Source organism: Haliotis rufescens, unplaced genomic scaffold, assembly GCF_023055435.1.
Source record: "Haliotis rufescens isolate VD_foot unplaced genomic scaffold, xgHalRufe1.0.p SCAF_4, whole genome shotgun sequence".
NCBI classification, from domain to species: Eukaryota; Metazoa; Mollusca; class Gastropoda; order Lepetellida; family Haliotidae; genus Haliotis; species Haliotis rufescens.
Window position 1 is genome coordinate 6,887,207 of NW_025964112.1, and position 23,484 is coordinate 6,910,690.

General features: G+C 37.9%; 1 protein-coding gene across 8 annotated transcripts in view; it reads left to right on the forward strand.

The window, feature by feature from the left end:
• The window catches only part of LOC124143046 (NGFI-A-binding protein 1-like), a 141,407-nt gene that overhangs the window by 111,893 nt on the left and 6,030 nt on the right, over window positions 1-23,484 (forward strand). For 5 of the 8 annotated variants that reach the window (XM_048382387.1, XM_048382388.1, XM_048382389.1 and 2 more), the window contains 9 exons: window positions 10,690-10,827; window positions 14,509-14,753; window positions 15,139-15,345; window positions 16,934-17,056; window positions 17,884-18,017; window positions 19,099-19,137; window positions 20,971-21,082; window positions 21,591-21,796; window positions 23,407-23,465. In XM_048382387.1, the coding sequence (XP_048238344.1) occupies window positions 10,690-10,827; window positions 14,509-14,753; window positions 15,139-15,345; window positions 16,934-17,056; window positions 17,884-18,017; window positions 19,099-19,137; window positions 20,971-21,082; window positions 21,591-21,796; window positions 23,407-23,465 (1,263 nt within the window). The remainder of the gene's footprint in view (window positions 1-10,689; window positions 10,828-14,508; window positions 14,754-15,138; window positions 15,346-16,933; window positions 17,057-17,883; window positions 18,018-19,098; window positions 19,138-20,970; window positions 21,083-21,590; window positions 21,797-23,406; window positions 23,466-23,484) is intronic. The other 3 variants (XM_048382383.1, XM_048382384.1, XM_048382385.1) reach the window with 3 other exon arrangements.

Sequence of the window (23,484 nt, forward strand, 5' to 3'; positions counted from 1 at the left end):
AGATAACCCCACATTGGTGGAATGAACATGCACACAAGATGATAAATGCTCAACTTTCATATGCATGTGTGGGTTTTTTCCCGACCCAAGATTAAATCCTGATAATGCATTTAACACATGCACTGACTCCCACACCAACCTCGCTCATGTCTTGAAATGTTGGAGCCCTGTTTCTCAAATTAAGTGTAGAAATAATTTGTTTCTATAATCACCCCAAAAAGCATGTTTAAAAGATTTAAAGGGACAGAGGCTTGATAGGTGAGATGGTCAGCCTCTGGTGTACCAAGAAATCAAATATTTAGTGAGGCTCAAGACATATGTTTCATTTGATTTTATTCAATATTTGACTGTCATTTAATTTTCACAAATTCCTTCAAAATTGAAGCTTTGTGTTAAGAAACTTTTACTTTTGTGCATTGCAACAATTGTCAACAATTCATTCTTACAGATTTAGAAACACGAAGAATAGTTAATCACTGGTTTGTAAATTTTTTATGCAAGAGATATCAAAGTAGCAATGCTGACAACAACAATTTTTAAATGGCTTCTCTGTCTCTGTCTTAAGCTGTTGGCTATATATATAGAGAGAGAGAGAGAGCGAGAGAGAGAGAGTTGGCTATATATATATATATATATATATATATATATATATATATATATATATATATATATGGGTTAGCTACAGTGCCGTGGCAGTATTTTGTATGTTGTATGTGTCACCATGATTAATATGCTTCAAAAAGGAGGTTGTACCCCGAAGGGCTGGGACTTGGTACTCTGGTCGCGTGGGTCCTGATCAGGACCCGGGGACCACAGGACTACCCGGACCCGTGGTTAATCACGTGATATATCGTTAAATGACAATAAAACTCCATGGTTACAATACAAGTCGCCATTGTTCACATTTCCTTCTGACTCATGTATTGCTTTTATATTTTTAAACTTTATTAAAGTTTGAATAAAGATAAAGCTTCATTCAACCTGAGTGTATGCATGATCAGATTGTTATATATGTGTGTCTAATTAATTTTTGCTAGGGCACAAGTAAAGAATTCCAAATCAGACATTTTGTACCCAGTTTTTGAGATCTAGAACGGGTACCCGATTAGGCTCAGTTAATATTGTTTCGGATGCCGGGGTAGTAAACTTGGACTCGAGCCAGCCCTAAACCCCTCCCCATCTAGATCTGCATATGTAAGAGGGGCGGTCGGGTAGCCTAGTGGTTAAGGCGTTCACTCGTCACACCGAAGACCCGGGTTCAATTCCCGACATGGGTACAATGTGTGAAGCCCATTTCTGGTGCCCCCGCCGTGATATTGCTGGAATATTGCTAAAAGCGGCGTAAAACCATACTCACTCACTCACTCACTGCATATGTAAGAACTAGTTTCTGATAATATGAAGGATGAAAGTTTTATAAGCTGCCATTTACACGGAATGGCTGTTTTCTCTGACACAGCCACTTCGATTTGAAACCCTAGTTTACATGATGCCTCGTGAATAAGTCGCATTTATTGCGGTATTTGTGGGTGTCAAGTGAATAGGTTGTCATATTTACTTCTGATCGGTCGTTGTTGTGTGAAATGAACCACTCCTTCCACGCAACCCTCAAGGAAAAGGAAAACGTTTTTTGTTTCCTTGTAGGATATTAAGCTGATTTAATTCACTGAGGATTATCCTGATTTCTTGCTACGTAATTCTTGAACTGTGTCCTCAGTGACTTTCTACCCCTGAAAAAACAGTTTTATGATCTCAGGTGAATGTCATCGTATTTTAGCTTAAGGGTAAATTGTAAATTGAGTCTCGAGGGACTTTGTTTTCTTTTCATTTTTTTAGCTGAGATAGATAGATTACAATATAATTTCACTGATAATATTGACATTTCATTTTAAAAAATCTCTGCATATTTAATGAAGACGACTACATGGTGCATCCTGGGATGTATTGGGACCACAGTTTAAGCTCTTACTTCACAGTCAGTTATAGTCATCAAGAATGTTAAAGACAGTTCTGTCGTTAGTGTTTAATATATTATAATTTGGAGACTGAAAAAAGTGCAGTTAACATGGATGAATATGTTTTATGTTGGAGGTAATCGTCCTTATCATAGGCTACTTGACAAATTGGTTTACTGATCATGCTTATATGCTTGATAAAAAAAACAGAAAAAATGATAATTAAGATAATTTAAACATTATTTTGCAATAATACCTCAGATTGAGGAGAAAGTTGATTAATGATGTATGGTCATGGTTTTTTACTTCAGAAAACTTTTCAGTTTGAAAATTGTTTCCTTGATAATTTCAACAGTTTTATTGATTCAAATTAGTCACATGATGCATAGAAGGTGGGGATGGACTCGTGGGGAGGTGCTTTAGGGAGGATGGGGAGGTGCTACATGGTAACCATGGTAACTGTATTCCCCTTCGTAGTTATGTTTAACCCACAACTCACCCACTATTTCAAAATCTTGCCCTTGGACTAATTCCTTAATAGAGGATATATGGTAAACATGGCAACTATAATACTGTTCAAAGTCACGTTCAAACCCCCAACTCACCCACAATTTCAAATCTTACCCTTGGATTCAGTCCTTAATAGAGGAAATATGGTAACCATGGTAACTGTAATAATGTTCAAAGCGACATTCAACCCCCAACTCACTCACTATATCCTTTAAAATGGGCCTGGATGACCTCATTTCAAATTACCCTTGCAGAAATTAGCAGCCACATTCCACAGTGTAGTTGTTTATTTTCAAAATGTCGGAGTAGCTGTTGTGTTTGGCTGGCTGACCCTACAATGTGCAAAAAAACAAGATGGAGACACAATATGCGGACTGTGTAAAAACATGAGAAGGTGGATACAAGTTATTTCCTCAGTTATAGATAGTTTCCTGACAGAACAACAGCAATGGCTACCCCCTCTTCTTGATGCTACCAAATGTTGACATCTTTACAAAAGATGGTGGAAAGAAAGAAGGTGTTAGATAGCTCTGTAAAATTAATTTAATATTATTTGTGGATTTATGTTTTAGAACACAACGTTACGATGGTGACTATGTCTTGGAGGTGTACTGTGAAGTCTTTACTGCCTTTTAAATAATTTGTTCAATGACATTATCTTCAGTAAGCATTAAGTTAGTGCTGATGTCGTGCAATGAAAACTGTTTGATTTATTAATGTCAACAAAATCCTCATATTTGAAGAAATCCTGCAACAGTGTTTAGCATGTTTGCACGACATTTTTATCCGTTTGTGTAGGTGCAAATGCTTTTGCACATTTTGCACAACACTATTAGTCTAAACCCACAACAAACACACCTGGAAGTAATGAACAATTCACGTGTCTTAGAAAATAAGATTTCAATATGTTCCAAGAACAATGCCACGTTTCCCAGTTCAAAACCAGAATACCTACTAACTTATAGATTTAACATTCAAAGATGCTCATGAAAAATGTATTACAGAAAAATACAAATGCAAAATTCTCCACAGTTAATTCCTATATGATTGTTTCCATGCTTAAAACTGTATGTATCTCAGAGTGTAGCAGATGAGATTTGGATTGGTTGCTTATGAAAATTTCTGTTGAAAATGTGAAAAAAAGAAAGAGAATTTCACGTGATGACTGGAAGCCTGTGTCACTCGGTGTATCCTATGCTTCAAAAACTCTATTTTTGATCGTAAGATTAAAACCTTTAAATAACAACACAAGACTATTTGATATTATGGCCCTTTAATGTGTTAAGCCTCGTAGAACTAACGTGATGCTTTGATAAAAACATTACATCTCATTTTGGAAAAAACCTAAGCAGAATATTTGTTCCGGAGAATACTGTAACAGATCACATTTTCAATATCATATTTTTTCAAGCTAAGCTAAGTATGGGAGATTAGGTTGAGAAAATAAATATCTTGTTTTCTTTTTCCACTCGTAATAGCCTTTTGGAGAGATATCTTATAAATCAGTATAGTATTTTCTGCTTCAGTGTAATATTTTCTGAAGTTTTACTGGAGAAATATTGACCCATCAATACTTGTAATAAAATTCCTTGAAAACTTTTCAAAGAGAGATGATTTAATGGAATTATTTAAAGTTACCTTGAAATAATAATCTGGACTGAAACTAATAGTTTGTTTGATTAATGATTTCACCCTGAAAATATCACTGCGTGCTGCTGAGGATTTGTTGACGTTTTACTGCCGAACAGTGACGCAGCGTTCCGCAAATGCGTTCTTGTTACAGCTGCATCAAAATGCTGCCTGGTTTGGAAATGGGATGAAAAAATTTAAAAAGGTGGGGAAAAAGATGGAGGTCCCTAGCAAAATAGTTATGAGCTGGATACGAGATGGTGCCAGAATCTAAGAGGTCTTTTTATGTTGCAAGCTGTCGGTCCGGAATCGTGCATGATAAATGCAGGCAGACTCTTATGTAATACAGGCTGCCTCACTATAACAACGAAAGCGGGATTCAATTAGTTCACTTCCCTTTCATGAAATGACCTCGACTAGATCAATGAAGTTATGTTTTGTTAAATGGAATTGTTTCTAAGTTGAGATTTTTCTAGATGTCATAAGGCGCAGTGCATTACGTGAAGGGGCGTTTTATATGGGGCCTGGTGCACATGCTCTGCACATCTCCTGTGCAGCCATTTTGCGAATTTGTAATTGCAGGTTTTTCCTCAAATTCATCATCTTCACTTAAAGTGCAGTGTTTTACAAGTGTTTTTTGACACATTTGGAAATTTTGACTTTAATGAAGAACACTTGGTTCCGTTGTGATGATTTTCAAATTCCCTCAGCTTGATTTGAAATGAAATTTTCAGTTCCTATTAGGCGAAGATCACAGTGACATGTTGTAAAACATGGAAAGCCTGGTTTTTGCTTCCACTTTCAGCCTATCAACTGGGTCCTCTTTTTCCATCCAACATCAACTTTTTGATGCATATGCATAAATTCATTACTGTTATATAGCTGCGTCACACGGGCCTGGAATGTGAAGGTTTGGCCCTGTAAATTACAAGAAATATTAGGATTAGCGTAGATTAATTTCTGTGCTTCTGCACATTCATTCTCTCGTCATAAGTTTAATATTTTTAGCTTGGTTATCAGAGCACGATGACATTTTAAGCTCTAACCGCGCTGCATTGTCATCTTTGAGAAATTAACATTTTGTTAACTGTAAAACACAGTACTTGAAATTGTTTAATTTAAACAAACGCGATGTTTAGCTGTTCCAAGAGGGAAAAATAAGATTGGAAATGTTCTTTCATTTATAATTGGCCATGGAGTGATGGTGATGTTTTATGGCGAGGCAGTGGAAACATGTTTATGACCTCTTCCAGGTTATAGTTTGAATTTTATCATAAAATGATTGTGGAAAATTTAACTGGCTTTCAAATTTTTAACGGGGGAAATGTATGCCACGAAGACCTGACAATGAGATCAAGAGATGAGCTATTTTTGTGTTCAGCACAAACGATCAAGGATGTTTAAACTGACTTAAACAGCATGGCCTGTTCAATCGTCTAATTCTTTCTATAAAGTAGGCTTCAAGTTAGGATTGTGTTGTTAAGATATGTGTTATTTAAGAACTATGTGTTAAGCTTTTTATGTAATGTAAGTGTTTTTATGATGTGGATTATTGATGAGGAGTTAGGCTCCTTGGATCTTGGAAGTTTGTAAGTAAACTTTTAAGCCTCTGCAAATGATGGTGTCAAAAGACAAACAATGAAGTGGATTTCAATGTTAATGGCCATAGTCTGTTATTCTAAACTATTTCAAATTTATTAGTATATTTATTATAATGATTTTAGGATCTGTAAATAAAAATATTAAGTAGGTTTGGCACAAGGATTCAGTGTGAATTTGAACGACACTTAACAATACATCCTTCTGATCACAATATGGACTTCACACATTTTACCCCAGTGAGAATCAAACTCTGGTCCGCAGAGTAGCAAACTGACACTTTATCCACAAGGCTACCTGAAAAGCTACAGACAAGCAGCGTATCTGCATAAAATACCCAAAAAAATATTCAAAACCCAATTACTTTTAATTAACTTGCATACAGAAAGGCATGCATTAAATGAAAAACTCAAATGTATAAAAACAGCACTCGTAAATACCCAAAGAAGCTTTTCCAGCATACATACAACAGAGCTAATTTCCGAAACACAATTACGAGCTAATTTACTTTCCGAGTCAAGCCTTTAGTTAGAACACTTATATACATCTAAAACATTATTACATTTTTTGGGAAATCTCAAAATGTTAGTTCATTTTGGGAAAAACCCAATAGAGTGATGAATAGATCAGTGAAAAAATATTGGTTACTCAATGAAAAATGTAATAACCCAATTAAAATAGGAACCTTCGAGTAAAAATTCAATTGCTCAAAAAGTTATCTGGAGTTCTGCTACCCCATAACCCAAATCATTGATAATAATGATAGAAGAGTTATTATTGAAGTAGCAGAGAGAAAATACACACAGTGAGTGAGGGCCAAGTGGCCTTGAAATCACCAAGAGAAATTGTCCTCCATCTCGTTTCATGTGTTCCTTGTCCAGTGTTCTCAATGCCTTTGTAGACTTTAACGATAAGCGAGTTATGAATATTGTATTTGTTTCGTTTCTGCAATATGGCCCCCTTGAAACCAGAAAACCATGCCAGAAACCTATGATCTGGAGTTTGAATCCCAATTCACCCCGACTGTTTCTGGGTTTGTCAGCACCATACACATTCTCATGGGTTTCACCGAAGTCGTAAACGTCTAAGACCTGCATCACTTCAGGCTTCCCTCCCACGTTCAGCTGACACGTCATGATGAGCTGGAATACTATTCAAAGCTATTATTATATCCTGAGAGGTGTTTGAGTCTGGAGCAGACAAACCGGTCGTCAGTAATGTGAGCATTAATCTATCTCAACTGGTTATAACAGGTGAATGCTAAGAAATGTCAGCTGTGTCATGTCTGGATCTAGTGGATAGAGCATCTGCCTGGAGAGCAGAAAGTGGATGGTTTGATCACCGGCCATGTCATACCTGTGCCACTTGTTTATATCAGCGAATTGTGTCATGTCCTGTCAGCACTGGATGTCACTCATGCTGTTAACCACTGATCTGTCTATTGAGCATAAAACAACATTCGCTTATTTAATTTGGGTAAAAGGCAACTATGCTTGTTGTAAAAGCCGACTAACAGGATCAGGTGGTCAGGCTTGCTGACTTCATTGATGCGTGTCATCATATCCCAATTGCATGGATCGATGCTCATGATGTCAGTCACTGGATTGTCTGGTCCAGACTCGATTATTTACAGACCGCTGTCATATAGCTGGAATATTGCTGAGTGTGGCATTAAACAACAAAAAACAACTTAACTGAACAGATTCTATACCTCAACTTAACAGTAAAACAAGTTAATGGAGTTTAGTTAATATTAATTTATTTGTTGTTTCCAAACTCTGCAATACTTTCTTAGCACTATCATTACTCCTAGTCAAGTCTCACCATGATTGTAGGGGCGGTCGGGTAGCCTAGTGGTTAAAGCGTTCGCTCGTCACGCTGAAGACCCGGGTTCGATTCCCGACATGGGTACAATGTGTGAAGCCCATTTCTGGTGTCCCCCGCCGTGATATTGCTGGAATATTGCTAAAAACGGCGTAAAACCATACTCACTCACTCACTCACCATGATTGTGGTGTGGCACTAAGATCACCGAGGTCATATGACAGACCTTATTGTCGTTAAGACACACTGCAACCCATTTAGTGCCACGTTCTGCATTCTACCCTTTTGTGCCCAGTTCATCACAAAGAATAGCCATAAACAGGCGCATCAGGAGTAACTGATGTTACACCTAATTAAACTTCCACGAACAATAAGGCACAAACATAAAGTCCCGATGTCACATCATTTGTCACTCCTTTGTTTTATATTGAAATATATCACCCATAATTCATCTCTTAAGTACCACAGTATGGAATACATTAATAGAGCCCTACTCCACTCTACCATTCCGACATCATATATGCATATGCTTCCTGGACAAAACTTTGTCAACTTGAGCCGTTATCCTACTTGTCATATTATTTCTGTGCAGCAGACATCAGTTTCACCCACATACCCATTCATATTATTTCCATTTTCAGAAAAAATGTTTTTAAACATTTAATGCGGTAGTGAAAAGTGAACTGGATGTCAACTGAAAAAGGCACTTCCTGATCTGTGATAAAACAAGCTGTGCCATTAATCACTGTAATCTTTGTTGTTGTCGCGTTGGTCATAATAATTGCATCTAAACCCCAATTATGTAACTGAAGCAGAGATGATTTGTGATGTGCCCGTTTCTGGTGGCCTCTGTCTTGATAGTGCGGGAATATTGCTAACAGTGACATAAAAATCAGCTCACTCAATCTGTCACCCCAAGATATCTCCAAAATTTTGTCAAAATTATGTTTCCTACACAGAAATAAGATGAAAGTCAATGGAAATCTGAAGAGATTGACAAGTTTCTGTAACATTAGTTTATTACCTCCTTCATTTTGACAGCCATTTCTAGACATATTATACAGTTTTGCCTCTAACTGCTACTTGTCTCTAGAATACAAAGAATTCCTATTAATATTTTTGAAAAGGTTGTTAGAAAGCATGAGGAATTTTCTTTGAAAGTACATTAAAAATGTCTTCTTTTTTCTGCACACTAGCTTTTGATTTGCCATTGTTGAGTGCTGTTGTATTCAAACTTGCTGCAGTCAAAAAGATATGTCATTATATTCAGAAAGAGTCATGTTTAGGTGTTTTAACTCCACATGTTTTAATTCAGAATGTCAAATGTAATTCTTCTTTAGATAAATCAAAGCCTACACCCTCTTAGAAGTTCATGTTCTTTGTTTTCTGCTGAACAGTTGGCATGAGAGGTTGAACATGAGAGAGGGTTAATATGAGATGTTGAACATGAGAGGGGGGTTAATATGAAACGTTGAACATGAGAGAAAGGGTTAATATGAGAGAGGTTTGACACTAGAGAGGGGGTTAATATGAGATGTTGAACATGAGAGAAAGGGTTAATATGAGAGAGGTTTGACACTAGAGAGGGGGTTAATATGAGAGATGGAACATGAGAGAGGAGGTTAATATGAGATGTTGAACATGAGAGAAAGGGTTAATATGAGAGAGGTTTGACAATAAAGAGGGGGTTAATATGAGAGGTTGAACATGAGAGAAAGGGTTAATATGAGAGGTTGAACATGAGAGAGGGGGTCGGTATTGGAGAGGTTTGACACAAGATAGGGATAATATGAGAGAGCTCGAACACGAGAGAAACCCCCTTTATTTGCTGCCCAGGGCCACACGTGGTAGTAAGTACAACATCGATGCTGGGCACCAGACCGGGGAGGGAGCAGTCTCCCTTTAAGAACAAACACTTCACAATGGATTCCTATAGTTATGTCAAGTGCAGCCTAGGGTATTTAGGGTATGTTGTAATGTTGACATTTGCGGTCTACTGATTGTCCTAAAGATGCATTCGTTTTGGTAAGCATTAGTGAAGGTAAATGGTGGTTCATGGGGCTTGATGCACGCAGTGACATCGACAGCTTTTTTACATGCTGTAATTTGACAATCATCAAAGTAAAAAGTGTGATTGTCATAATGTTTAGTGGCTCAGGGTTATTACTCTCTTTCATTGCTACTGCATCTTAGGATTATCTTCTGGGGATTGTGAGGCAGATCCCACGATCCACATGATTGTTGGAAGAATGGACTCAAATAGGATCTGATTGTAGGCTGTCTGGATGGTGACATCGGAGCAGTGGTGTACAATCTGTAGCTGTCACTTACTGTAAATTAACGTCCCTATTGGGAAGTCAACAATCACTCCATGATGATATCTTGGGATCTGTACCGCACAACTGTTTGTTTGTAGTACTTACAATGACCACTTAAAGTCTAGTATTCAAATGAGTCTGTTGGGTTTATCACCGCTTTTAACAGTATTCCTGTTATATCCCAGTGTGTCAACTTAATGTGAGAGCTAAGCCCAAAGTGACGCAGGTCTCAGACGTTTACCACTTTGGTGAAACCCACATGCATGGATATGGTGCTGACAAACCTAGAAACGTTATTGGGGCAAACCGGAATTTGATAAATCGAAGGTTTATTGCATGCACAAGGGACACATCTCTGCACATAAAATTGCAACGTCTTACACAACTGGGCCACTGGTTTCCCCTCTAGTATTTCAACATTCCCAAATTTGTCATGGTGCTCATGCCATCAACCATTGGTTTTCCTGAGCCAGACTTGATTTAAAGGCTGCCACGATACAGCTGGAATATCTTTTGACTTCGACGTAACACAACATTCACTCTCTCACTTTGGTACGAATAGAGTAAGTGAGTGAGTCTGGTTTTACGCCCCTTTTAGCAATATTCTAGCAGTATCAGAGCAGGGACCACAGAAATGGGCTTCACACCTTTTACCCATGTAGATAATTGAACCCGGGTCTTCAGCATGATGAGCGAATGCTTTAACCACTAGGCCACAACACAGTCTCTGTTACAATTAGAAATTGGACTGATTTGACCCCTAAGTGATGTGGCAACTCGCAACATACTGCACGCAATTTCAAGATAAATATTATATATATTATATTTATTATAGATATTCATTTTGTCACCAGGTGGCGATGATGTACAGCAGCTGTGTGAGGCCGGGGAGGAGGAATTCCTGGAGATTATGGCCTTGGTGGGAATGGCGTCCAAACCTCTCCATGTCCGACGCCTTCAGAAGGCACTACAGGAATGGGTAGCCAATCCAGGTAAGACTCGCACAAGATTAATTTAGAATTGACTTCAATAGTTTTTGTGATTATGCAGGGATAAACAGCAACAGCAATAGCAATATACATCCATGTGGAGGATTAACGCAAAATTGTGCATGCTGGATTTTATGTTTACCTCCATAAGCGCAGACAATATTGACAGAATTGGAATTGATAAATCACAAACCACACGATATCTGTTGCAATAGGTTGCACCTTTACCTCAAATAAATCAAGAGAAGGTAACTCTAGTTAGTAATGACCAACGTGACAGCATGTCGGTCAGTCAGTTTTGTCGATCAGTCAATCAGTCAGTAAGTCAGTTTTGTCCGTCAGTTTTGTCCGTCAGTCAGTCAGGTTTGTCGATCAGTCAGTCAGTCAGTTTTGTCGATCAGTCAGTCAGTCAGTTTTGTCGATCAGTCAGTCAGTCAGTCTGTTTTGTCCATCAGTTTTGTCCGTCAGTCAGTCAGTTTTGTTGATCAGTCAGTCAGTCAGTCAGTTTTGTCGATCAGTCAGTCAGTCAGTCAGTCAGTTTTGTCCGTCAGTTTAGTCCATCAGTCAGTCAGTCAGTTAGTCAGTCAGTTTTGTCGATCAGTCAGTCAGTCAGTCTGTTTTGTCCGTCAGTTTTGTCCGTCAGTCAGTCAGTTTTGTTGATCAGTCAGTCAGTCAGTCAGTCAGTTTTGTCGATCAGTCAGTCAGTCAGTCAGTCAGTTTTGTCCATCAGTCAGTCAGTCAGTTAGTCAGTCAGTTTTGTCGATCAGTCAGTCAGTCAGTCTGTTTTGTCCGTCAGTTTTGTCCGTCAGTCAGTCAGTTTTGTTGATCAGTCAGTCAGTCAGTCAGTTTTGTCGATCAGTCAGTCAGTCAGTCAGTCAGTTTTGTCCGTCAGTTTTGTCCATCAGTCAGTCAGTCAGTTAGTCAGTCAGTTTTGTCGATCAGTCAGTCAGTCAGTCAGTTTTGTCTGTCAGTTTTGTCTGTCAGTCAGTCAGTCAGTTTTGTCAATCAGTCAGTCAGTTTTGTCCGTCAGTTTTGTCCGTCAGTCAGTCAGTTTTGTCGATCAGTCAGTCAGTCCGTCAGTCAGTCAGTTTTGTCCGTCAGTCAGTCGGTCAGTCAGTTTTGTCGATCAGTCAGTCAGTCAGTCAGTTTTGTCGATCAGTCAGTCAGTCAGTCAGTCAGTCAGTATTGTCGATCAGTCAGTCAGTTTTGTCCGTCAGTCAGTCAGTTTTGTCGATCAGTCAGTCAGTCAGTTTTGTCCGTCCGTCAGTTTTGTCCGTCAGTCAGTCAGTCAGGTCGATCAGTCAGTCAGTCCGTCAGTCAGTCAGTTTTGTCCGTCAGTCAGTCAGCTTTGTCAATCAGTCATTCAGTCAGTCAGTCAGTTTTGTGTCATATGAAGCAGACTCCGTTATTCATGCTGGACAACTGAGATTTATCATAAAGTCCAATGTGTGCCCAGTTGATTGTTGTGGTCTGCTTGGTGGGGAAAGATGAAGGAAGTCTTTCTCATCACTTATGTTTTGAATAAAAATAATTGATAAATCCTACCTCCATCTACATTTGTTTTTAAAATCTGCCTGAGAAACATTTTTATATTTGTATATACACTCAAGTTAGATGGCTGCAGTATCGGATTGACTTGACAAGTACTTGAACTTAGGAGGCTTCTGTGTACATTCTCTGTTTTGTAGTTGCAGGATAAAGTGTTTGAATTCTACTTGAAATCCTTGGATAGCTTGCATTTAATTTATAGAAAAGGTCCATGTGTTTATTACTTGCCCATGAAGAGATCACCTGTTTAATAAACATACAGCTGTATTCCACATTGTGTTATACCAAAGCACGTGCTTATGTACTGCAGGAACAAGTTACACTAACAAACATTGAAAGCTCTCAACATCGCTTGGCTTATTCAGCGACATTGCGTGAGGAGATGATAGATCACTGAGAGGAGTTTATGCACACTCAATGACCCCAGCAACACAGTTGCTAGGCTGACGTCACATTGCATTGTTTCGCTGGTGGATCTTGTAACAAAATTCCACAATTCACTTCATAGAGTATTGTGATGTGATTGTCATCTTTGTGGCGCAGGTCCCGTTCCACAAGGTGATCGTATTGTAGCGCAACGACAGTCTAAGTTTCTGTTAAAGTATGTGAGTTACGATAACCTTAGCGCTACGATAACTTTGTTGAACGGACGCCTGGATTCTAAAGTTGGGCTGTTGTATGGTATTAAATTAATATGTGTCAACGTTTGACGTATTTGAAGTATTATTCTGTTAAACTCAACTGGACTACATTGTGGATCGTGTAAGTGTCTGCCTGTTCATTCTAAAAAATTCTAAAAAAGTTATAAATTGCAAGTAATAAATAAAATACTAAACTCACTCCCATGTAATACCAATTTTATGTAACTTGTTAACAGTTCTGGTATCTGACTCGCTTTAGCTCGTCAAATACCAGAACTATTCACTCGTTTCATAAAATTGGTTTTACACGGGAGCTCGTTTAGTATTCTATATTTATTACTTGCCCGTGAAGAGATCACCCGTTTAATAAACATACAGCTTTATTACACATTGTGTAATACCAAAACGCGTGCTTATGTACTCTCGGAACACGTTTCACGAACAAATATTGAAAGCTCTCAACATCCCTTGGCTTATTCAACGACATTGCGTGTAGAGTTGATAGATCACTGAGAGGAGCTTATGCACACTCGATGACCCCAGCAACCTTGTTGCTAGGCTGACGTCACATGGCATTGTTTCGCCGATGGATCTTGCAACAAAATTCCACAAATTACGTCATCGGGTATTGTGACGTTATTGAAAACTTTGAGGTGCAAGGCCCGTTCCACAAGGCGATCGTATTGTAGCCCAACGGCAGTCGTTGGTCTAAGTTAAAGTATGTGAGATGCGAAAGTCTTAGCCCTACGATAATGTTGTGAATTCTAAAGGTAGACCCGTTGTATGGTATGAAATTCATACATTTCAACTTTTGACGTGTTTGAAGTATTATTCTGTTAAACTCAATTGGACTATATCGTGGATCATGTAGGTGTCAGCCTATTCATACTCAACAGTATAATTCAAAAAACGTTATAAATTGCAAGTAATAAATAAAATACTAAACTCGCTCCCGTGTAAAACCAATTTTATGAAACTCGTGAATAGTTGTGGTATCTGACTCACTTTCGCTCGTCAGATACCACAACTATTCACTCGTTTCATAAAATTGGTATTACACGGGAGCTCGTTTAGTATTCTATATATATCAAATAGTATAACAGAAAATATGTAATACCAATTTTATCTAACTCGTTAACAGTTCTGGTATCTGACTTGCTTTAGCTCGTCAAATACCAGAACTATTCACTCGTTTCATAAAATTGGTTTTACACGGGAGCTCGTTTAGAATTCTATATATATATCAAATAGTATAACATAAAATATTCCCACAAGTTGTTGACTGTGGGTTATTCCCATGTGAGTTAACCCTCGCAGTGCTTGAAATTTATATGAAAGCAGGTTTGTCAAGTATTTTGTTAAACCAAGAATCCTTGAAAAGTGCTTGAATTTCCCAACATCTATATCAAAGTAATATGGAGACTATTTCCTCTCGCTGCTATCGTGTTCAAAGCATCATTAAACCCAACTCACTCACTAACTCTCTCTCATACAGGTGCATTCCAGGGACCAGGTACCACGCAGTCTTCGAGCCCCGCCCCCGGGAGTATTACAGCGGTGGTGCGAGACCAGAACCTCGGCTACATTCATTCCACACCCCCTACATCTGTGGTGAACGCCCCGACATGGAACCCCCAGCCTGCCCCCCGGAGTGTCAGCCCAGCTGCGCCTGCCCCCGATGCCCCCAGCCCTTCCTCTGGGTCGCCACAGAGCGACATGAAGGATATACCTGTCACAATGGTCAGTCACCAATACACTCACCTGTGTCTTGCTTCAGATTTAGATGGGGTACAAGCGGTCTAGTCATCTAAGGTGCCAAAATTTGCTGTGCGAAGTTTGTAATTGGAAATTTGGGGTTTGAATCTCGGTTCGCCCTGGTTATGTTTCTAGGTTGTCAGTACAATAACAGTATGGGTTGTTGTTCATGCTATCAACCACTGGTTTGCCTGGCTGAGATTTGATTACCTAGACCGCAGTGACACACCTGTTCACTTGCTGGCTATAGCAGAAAGACAAGTCACTCACTCGTTTTACTTACAATTCTCGTCAACAAGTATTTTGGTACTAGTTATGTTTCGTTAATAAATCAGGGCCTGTTAATTAGTTACTCCTATATTTATTTCAGAGCGGTCTCCAAGACGACCTTAGTTTAAACATGTGCGGTTATCCCCTGCAAACAAGTCAACATTCCTCGTCCCCCTTGCCTACACCCGTCCTCGTTGAGAGTCAAATTCAGTCCATAGCAGAGGCTGCTGCTCAACTCTCTAAGGAGTTACCTCCCTTTGATGCTAAAGAACTCAATATGAAGAAACAGATTAATCGTGAAATACAAGTGAGTTCTTGAGTAACTGGTGCATGATTATTGATTATGTTGGATAAAGTTGACCAGTATTTGCAATTGGCAATTCCTCGAAATTTAATGACAGAAAGACTTGCCATGTTTTTGAACAAATTTTCTTGAAGTCTGTTTAATGAGGTTTTAAAAAATGTGATTTATTGCCATTTGTCTTGGAAAAAATGAAACAGTGGATGTTAAACAGCACTGATGGGATGGTGTTTTCTCCAACTTCATTTGGGGATGTTGATAACACCAAGTTTATAATGTGCTTACTTTACCGTTTAGCATAATTAATTAAAGACATTCTGTGTAATTTTAATGTTTTCTCAATTCAAACTGGCAAAAAACATGGCATATATGGCTTCAGGAGTCTTTTCTTGCATCTTGTTCAAATTACACCAATGTTTATTTGTTCAGTGTCATTCTTTTAAAGCAAGATCTTCCGTCTGTTTCACATGTTTATTTCTGTCGATTTGGGCGGTCAAGGCCTCTCCATGTACACACTGCTGTTATTAAAATGTAATATTAATGACTGCAGATCTTTGAGTTGATATAGGTTTAGGGATTTACCTAAATCTCCTCAGAGGCTGGTATTTGACCGAATCTGCAGCAAATGTCATTAATAAGTCCCAAATTGCAATTATGAAATTATGAATTCATGATAATATATACATAATCAATAACTAATGTTATAGCTTTGTAGAGGTAACTTGTATCTCAAAAGTGACAAATAAATAAGTGGTTTTAATACTTAGTTTCCTATTTTTGAATTGAATAGAATCTCAATATGCAATGTTAAACTACCTCAGAATTAAGGAAGTAAGAACTTTTAAGAAATCTCAATTTTGAACAAAATAGCAATTGTTTTCCCCAATTTTCCCCTTAGGGATACTTAGTTTAGGTTAGAATCCTTGATGAATCCCTGGTTTGAGAGACTTCTTCATTACCTGTTGATATTTACAAGAAGAAATGATTGTCATGTCTTCAGATATTCAGGGGCGGTGGGGTAGCCTAGTGGTTAAAGTATTTGCTCGTCATGCTGAAGACCTGGGTTTGATTCTCCACATGGGGACAATGTGTGAAGCCCATTTCTGGTGTCCCCACTGTGATATTGCTGGAATATTGCTAAAAATGGCGTAAAACCATAATCACTTGCTCACTACAGATATTCAACTACCCATGTATTCGTGAAGGTTGGGGGGATTGGAAGGAGTCGGGAATTATTAGTTTACAGCACCATGGCATAAAAAAGACTCCCCTAAATTGCCTGAATGGTAAAAAAATAGTAGACATTGAATCATGTCTGTTCAGAGAGCAGTGGATGGGTACCCAGTAGGATGAGATGGTAATGTGACTGTTAACCTTCAAACACCTCACAGACAGCTTAGGTTGTATACTCCCCAGGGAGCTGAGAATGAAAATTTAGTGCACACTGATCCATTGACCGAGATGATAATACTGTAGCACTTTGAACATGCCCCTATTATTGTTATAGTTATAGTTATTATTATCAATTAAATCTGTATGTGATGGAGAGTTTGTTTTGAGAATGGGACTGATTAGTGAATGATGCATTTTGTTGCAGTCTGTGATGCAACTAACAGATGATGACCCGTCACGACTGGATGAGCTTAGGAAGTATGCTGCCATATATGGTCGCTTCGACTCCAAGAGGAAAAACGATAGGCCAATGTCATTACACGAGGTGAGGTTCCACCACTGTTGGCCTAGTCTAGGGGAGACAACTCTGGGATATAATTGCATGATGAACAAAGGGTCTGTTGCAAGTTGGCAGCACCCCTGTCCATACCAAGTCACCACATAGTACACTGTGTGAGTACTCCCAGAAAAATAGGTCCCCAGACCTTGGCACGAGTGTATGTAAATTGCAAGTAGCTGGAATATTGATGACTGTGATATATAGATAGCTACGCGAAGAACAATGAAGAACGAAATGTGGTTTATTTCATGATAACATATTGTTCTATCATGCCATGATTTCTGGAGATTTGAACATGCGTTTGCAACTTGATGACGTTATTTTTGAGAGGGGAGTGTCTTGTGAGTTGTTCCCCATAGATGTATCTAGGCAACGCAGATAAACACGATGGCCGAACGATCACATCCAAAAGTGGGAGAGGTATGACAATTGTCATTAGGAGAAAAGGTACAGATAATCGACGTGAGGATTGTGGGAATATGCGAGAAATACCCACCAGTGCATAAAATGGACTGGTCCGACATTGCCCGGATTGTCCGACATTGCTCGGATTCTATTGAGGGAGTCATCATTATTAAAATATGGGACAATATTTTTTAAGCTTGTACATTTCATCTTCATCCTTAAAGAGGCTGTACATAATGTGGTCGATGTTTTTTGTACAATACTCCCTGTACTATTGATATTCCCTGCAGTGGTTTTTTTTAACAATAAACAACTCCCACATGTCGTTTATTTTTTAAATATCACATTCATTAACTCATTCACTGAACCAAATTTTCATACAGTGACACAATGCATTGTCTTTTTAGATATCTGTTAACGAGGCGGCTGCCCAGTTATGCCGCCATATACCTACATTACTGACGCGTAGAGAAGACTTATTTCCGCTGGCTAGACAAGTTGTTCGCGACAGTGGTTACCAATATTCAAAAGGGCATTCCAGGTAATTAGCATGAGATGTCACTTTGTTTTGGAAGTATTCTCAATTATCTCCCCTGAATAATCTCAACTCTATGTAAGAACAATTTCTATTGGTCGTTCGTTTTAAAGACAATCCATTTCATGTCACGATGTAAGAAATGTAAATGCTGGCATTATATGCATGTTGATTTATATATATTTGGTTTTATTTTCTCCTGTATCTATTTTGATGATTAAATTAAGTACATATAAATTTCTCAGGATATTGAGAACAGTTACCGAAAATGAGTCATTCAAGTGTTTGACTTGATTCTGCATTGATCCAGAATGTTCTTCATATGTTATTCAGGGGAGATAATTATGTAGTAAAAAAATATCTAGTCAATGTAGTTATAGAAATGTGTGCTGTTATAGTATAAGTGTAGATACTTATATTTCCCATGTTAAGTGATTTTTTTTATCATTCCAGCTACCTACATAACATAATTGTTTTTGGTGCAATTCCACAAGACTGGCACACCCAACAATTTCTAAAATATGTTGTTTGTGGTTTTGATACATTGCCATAGTTGAATATGAGTGCTGGTAAATAATTTCTGAACTTGAAATAGATGTTGTCTATTTTAACTTATGCCGTAGTACTCAGTTCAAACTTTTGACCGACTTTAGAGATTTGTGTAAAAATGTTTTAGACAGAAATTGGATGCATTATGCTTTCATTGCTTGGATCAAAGTTAATCAATCAGGTTCAAATCCAATGCTTCTTGTCTTTGCACTATCTATATGTACAGGCACTTCCAAACATGTTTTAAAGGGACATTTTTTACACATGATCAGTGGATCATTCCACTCATTCAACATGTGTACCACTTCAGCAAATGTTAGAACATTGCAAGCGTTACATTTGTCTGCTATGTGTATTTGATGTCTGAAATCTCCCTTTTAAAAAAACCCAAGAATTTACAGTCGTTGGCTCTTGTTATAAAAATGTTCACATTCATGTCAAATGTTGGGTGGAATTTTGGGGGATATATTGTGTTTTGTAAATTGTGTAACTCTGTTTTCCTTAGCCGAGACTGAGCTCTTATTTCCGAACTTTTCAGTGTTGTGAAGAGTGAAATATTGGACCCTAGAGAGCTAAAGTAAGTGGAATAACTCCTACGCTATTTAAATACTGGGATGGATGGGCCAGTCAAATTCTTCTCTCTCACATATGCATGAGACGTTCTCCTTGAGCAGAGACTCCTCCTGGAGTGGCTTTGTTTCATGTGTTTTTACTGTTTACGTGGTAAACTTTCGCTTAAACATTTGAGTTTGGTACCTGCTTATATCTTCTTCATGTCTCAATTTAAATCTGTAATACTGTGATGATTTTGCCTTTATTTGATATCGGTTGCAATATGAGGTATTGTTTTGTTAATGTTGGGGTCATTTGAGGTCATTGTATATTGAATTTCAGAATGAGTCATATTAAATGTCATCTTTCATCTGAATTCCATTATCATAAAACCTCTGGGGCCTTGATTGACATACATATGTCATGAATGTTTTCACTAACCACCTCTGTTACTAGCACCCAACTAACTTTACAACAGCACGCTATATCATCGTAGAAAGAATAGATATTTCCAAGCCATTCAGTTCTTATAAACTGAACAGTTTGGGAGCCAATCTCAGAATGACATAAAGGCATGTCTTAGTCGAAATGCATTCAAAATTTGAGATGCACATATTCAAGTATTTTGATATGTTATTATTTAGTGAAAATTGCTCAATAACTGAAAAATCTCCGAATGTCGGTCAAAGGTTTTTAGCTTGCATCATGTTTCATTGGTTTTTGTTTTCTCACACACTACATAGCAGCTCTGAGTGGAATAGACTGTGCATTGATACAGAGTTGTCTCCCTTCCGAATAAGTTATCTCCCTTATAGATTTTCAAAGTTTGAATTTCAACAAAACCCAAAATGTCAGAAACTAACTGTGTTCAAAGAATGAATAACATCCTCAATTGTAGCAGTGTTCTATGTCAATGTAATGTGGAGTTAATCCATTGGATACTTTTCTGTGTATGCACTCTTTTTTCCATTCTATTTTTCGTTCAATTTTCTTTCATTCTTCAATTCACAATCCAAAAGGAGAATGAAAATTTTGCAAGATCTTTTATTTTTTGGATTGCATGTAACGACATAAAGTATGAATTTTTCATTTTTAAAGATATCGTTTTGGTATGGGACGACAAACTTTAGTAGAGGTCAAATAACACCCTGTTGTCAGTTTCAAGATTGCTTTCATAATGGCTTTTATGACATTAATTTCATTGAAATATACATGATATGTAGGATATGGTGAAATGGATTTATTGATTTATTGATGCATTGAATGAAATGCAATGAAGTGTTTATTCTAGTCTATAGATCCTATGTGTATTCTTTCTGGTGAATTGGTTTTAAAAGCTTTTGAAGTAAACATGTAAATGGGTGATTTCTTGCTGTTCATGCTGTCACATTATTTCAGTGGACATTTTGTCTCAGAAGTTATCCATCAGTATCAATCACTACCACCAGGAAATGACTTTATGATTAGGAGTGTAATGAGCTAAATCACTTCACTTCATTTCAGGTTATTTGTATTAACTTAATTTGCATTTTGGAGAAGACTAATGGACCATTCATATTTCCACTCGCTTCAGACTAGTTGGATTTTGTCGAACTCTGAATATCTGACCAAATGTAGTATGCATGTTATCTATTCTCGTTCATCCAAAAATGTAGGACAAAAGTATCATTTTCATATTTGGTCCACTGATAATAATTTCATTGGATGAAAAAACGTTTTCTGATAAAAGCTAGTGAAAGGAAACTTGACAGTCACAGTCGTGCTTATTTGACCACTGCCAATATGGCCTGTTGGATTAGCCTATTGGAGGCCAACCGGTGACTAGACGGTTGATGCATGTCTAAATACTCCTTCTTAGGGCTGCCGATGTAGTTGTGTCAAAGAAGCCACGAGTTGATCCTGTTTTCCAGAGAATGCACGACGCCAACCCCAAAACAGTGAAAGCAGAGCTTGACAAGATTCATAGAGAGGTGAGAGTTATCTCCCTTTAACAGCAGCTGCAGTTTTTCTCACTGACCTTGTGAAGGTTGTGGCATTTGTAGGTTTAATGGAATAGGTCACTTGTATCTAGAAATAAGTTTTACCGAATTGATACAATCTAGTAAGTGTCTGTAACCAATTTGTGACTATTTGTGAGATTTTATTTATCATCCAACATTTTGTCAGTTTGTAGACAGTAATAAGCAGTGTCTTACAATACTGCTAACAGCTTCAGTAGCAGAGCTATTAGCGATGTAATGTGATTGTGATGTCATAGTAACCAATGACGTCACAATGGTCTGTAAACCATTGCAATGCAATTTCATTGCAGCGATATCTACAATGTAGATATTGCTTGATCTCACCCAAGCGATGTCTCCTGTGGGAGCCAGTTTTGGATGATAATGATTTGTATCTACCGTCCAAGAAGACTTGTCTGTAGTTGTTGACAGTCCTTGAGTTGTTTGTCAACTGACCGTGCCCCTGTGTATTTTGCAGGAGAGAATGAATTGCATCAACCAGGACATGAAACGAATTAAGGATCGACAGGAGGCCATAAAAACTGAGATTGTGACAGCCCGTGACACACAAAACAGCCCTCTAGTGCAGAAGCTTCAGCAGGAACTAGAGACATTGACAGCACAGCAACTCGCACTTCTTACAGAACAAGGCGAGATTATTCGTAAACAGAAGCGTTCAGAAAGGTAGGTGCAACTGATGTTATGTTTTGTATTACTTCTCTGATGCGTCTTTATTGTTATGCAATACTAAAAAAATCTTGTTATCTGATTGGCTAGACACCGTCTTGCAAATACCCAGTTGACTATTGATTTTGAAATAGGAGGGGTTTCAATAATGCCATTTGTAACTTCAGTGGGGGCATGGGGGTGTCCCACCCTAAAGCCTACTCAAAAAATCTCAAACACTTTATGTAAACCAATATTAATAATTTTGCTTTAACAACCGAATCAACATGTTATCATGGTAGGAAATGTGCATACAAAGTGTCATCAGTTGTAAGACCCCCCACAGGACCCCCCCTCTTGACCCCCCACAGGACTGGGCCTATCCGTAAGGACGTCATCATGTCATAATGTTTGATGTCATGTCACTCACTTGTCATGTCACAATGGGCCTTGTTTGCACTTGAAGTTACCAAACTGAAAGTCTGATGGCAATCTCATTGCCTCCATTGCCTCCTTTTCCACAATGCAAATTTCATAGCTTCATTCATGTCATATGGCTGCCTTTCTGCTCCAGTATATTGCCCAAAGTGGTAGAATGTCCTTGTCATGGATGTATTTGCCATCAAAACATGGGTGGTTGCAATGCATTGAAAGTTGATGTCTCTCAGTGCTCATGTTGTCGACCACCGGTTTGCCTGACCCAGACTCAAATGTTTACAGGCCAATACAATACTGCTGTAATATTCCTGAAGTTCTCTTTCACTCCACACTCATCTGGAAAAAGTTGTATTTTCTTATCTTATGACTCACTCACTGCCTGAAGAGAATTTCATTTCAATTTAGAATGAATCGTGTTGATCAAAGCATTGTTGATATGTTACCCTTTATTCATTTTAGAGTTGTATGCTTCTTGTTATTGCTCACTCTGCTAATGTTTCAAAACAGTTTAGCGCAGGATGTTTTTGAGATATTGTCTGAGAGTATAACATTCCTGGTGCTACTGCATTTATTTTCACGAAAGAATAACTGACAACTACAATGGATAGCGTCTGAGAAACTCGAAACAAAATATTTGATTTAGGATCCATGGACCTTTGATATTTCTATGGACAAGATCATAAATATCATGTGCTATCAGCATAATACATTTCTTTCAAAGTTAAGAGGAGGTATTTAGAAACATGTAATATCAATTATTTGTTCATCTCGTTTTCAAACATATAAAAACATTAATGAAAAATGTATTTCCAGAAAATATCTAGTAATCAATTTTTAGAGAGCCTTTTCTTTCAAAGTAACAGAACAATAATCTGTTTAAAAAAAGTATCAGTTAGCTATATAATCACCATTCATTATTATGATCTGTTTTGGGGAGCTTCATAGTTAATACCAATGGTAAGATGAGGAATTTCATCAGTGTACAAATATCGTTTTAATAAAGTTGTTCTTTTTGCCAATTTAAAATAGTATGTCTGTCTCAAATTTGTATTGAAGCCTGAGACAGTGATCTCAATACTTGATCTAATTAGTTGCATAATTACTTTCATCACTGACTTGAGTGCTTCCATGATTTTTATTGCTAATTATATCACTGATAATGAGAATTGTTTTTTGTTTTGTCCTCACAGGTATCTAATGACAAAACCGGAAAGGCCATGTGGACAGTATGGCGACGATGATTTCACAGGTGAGTTTCTACATGAATA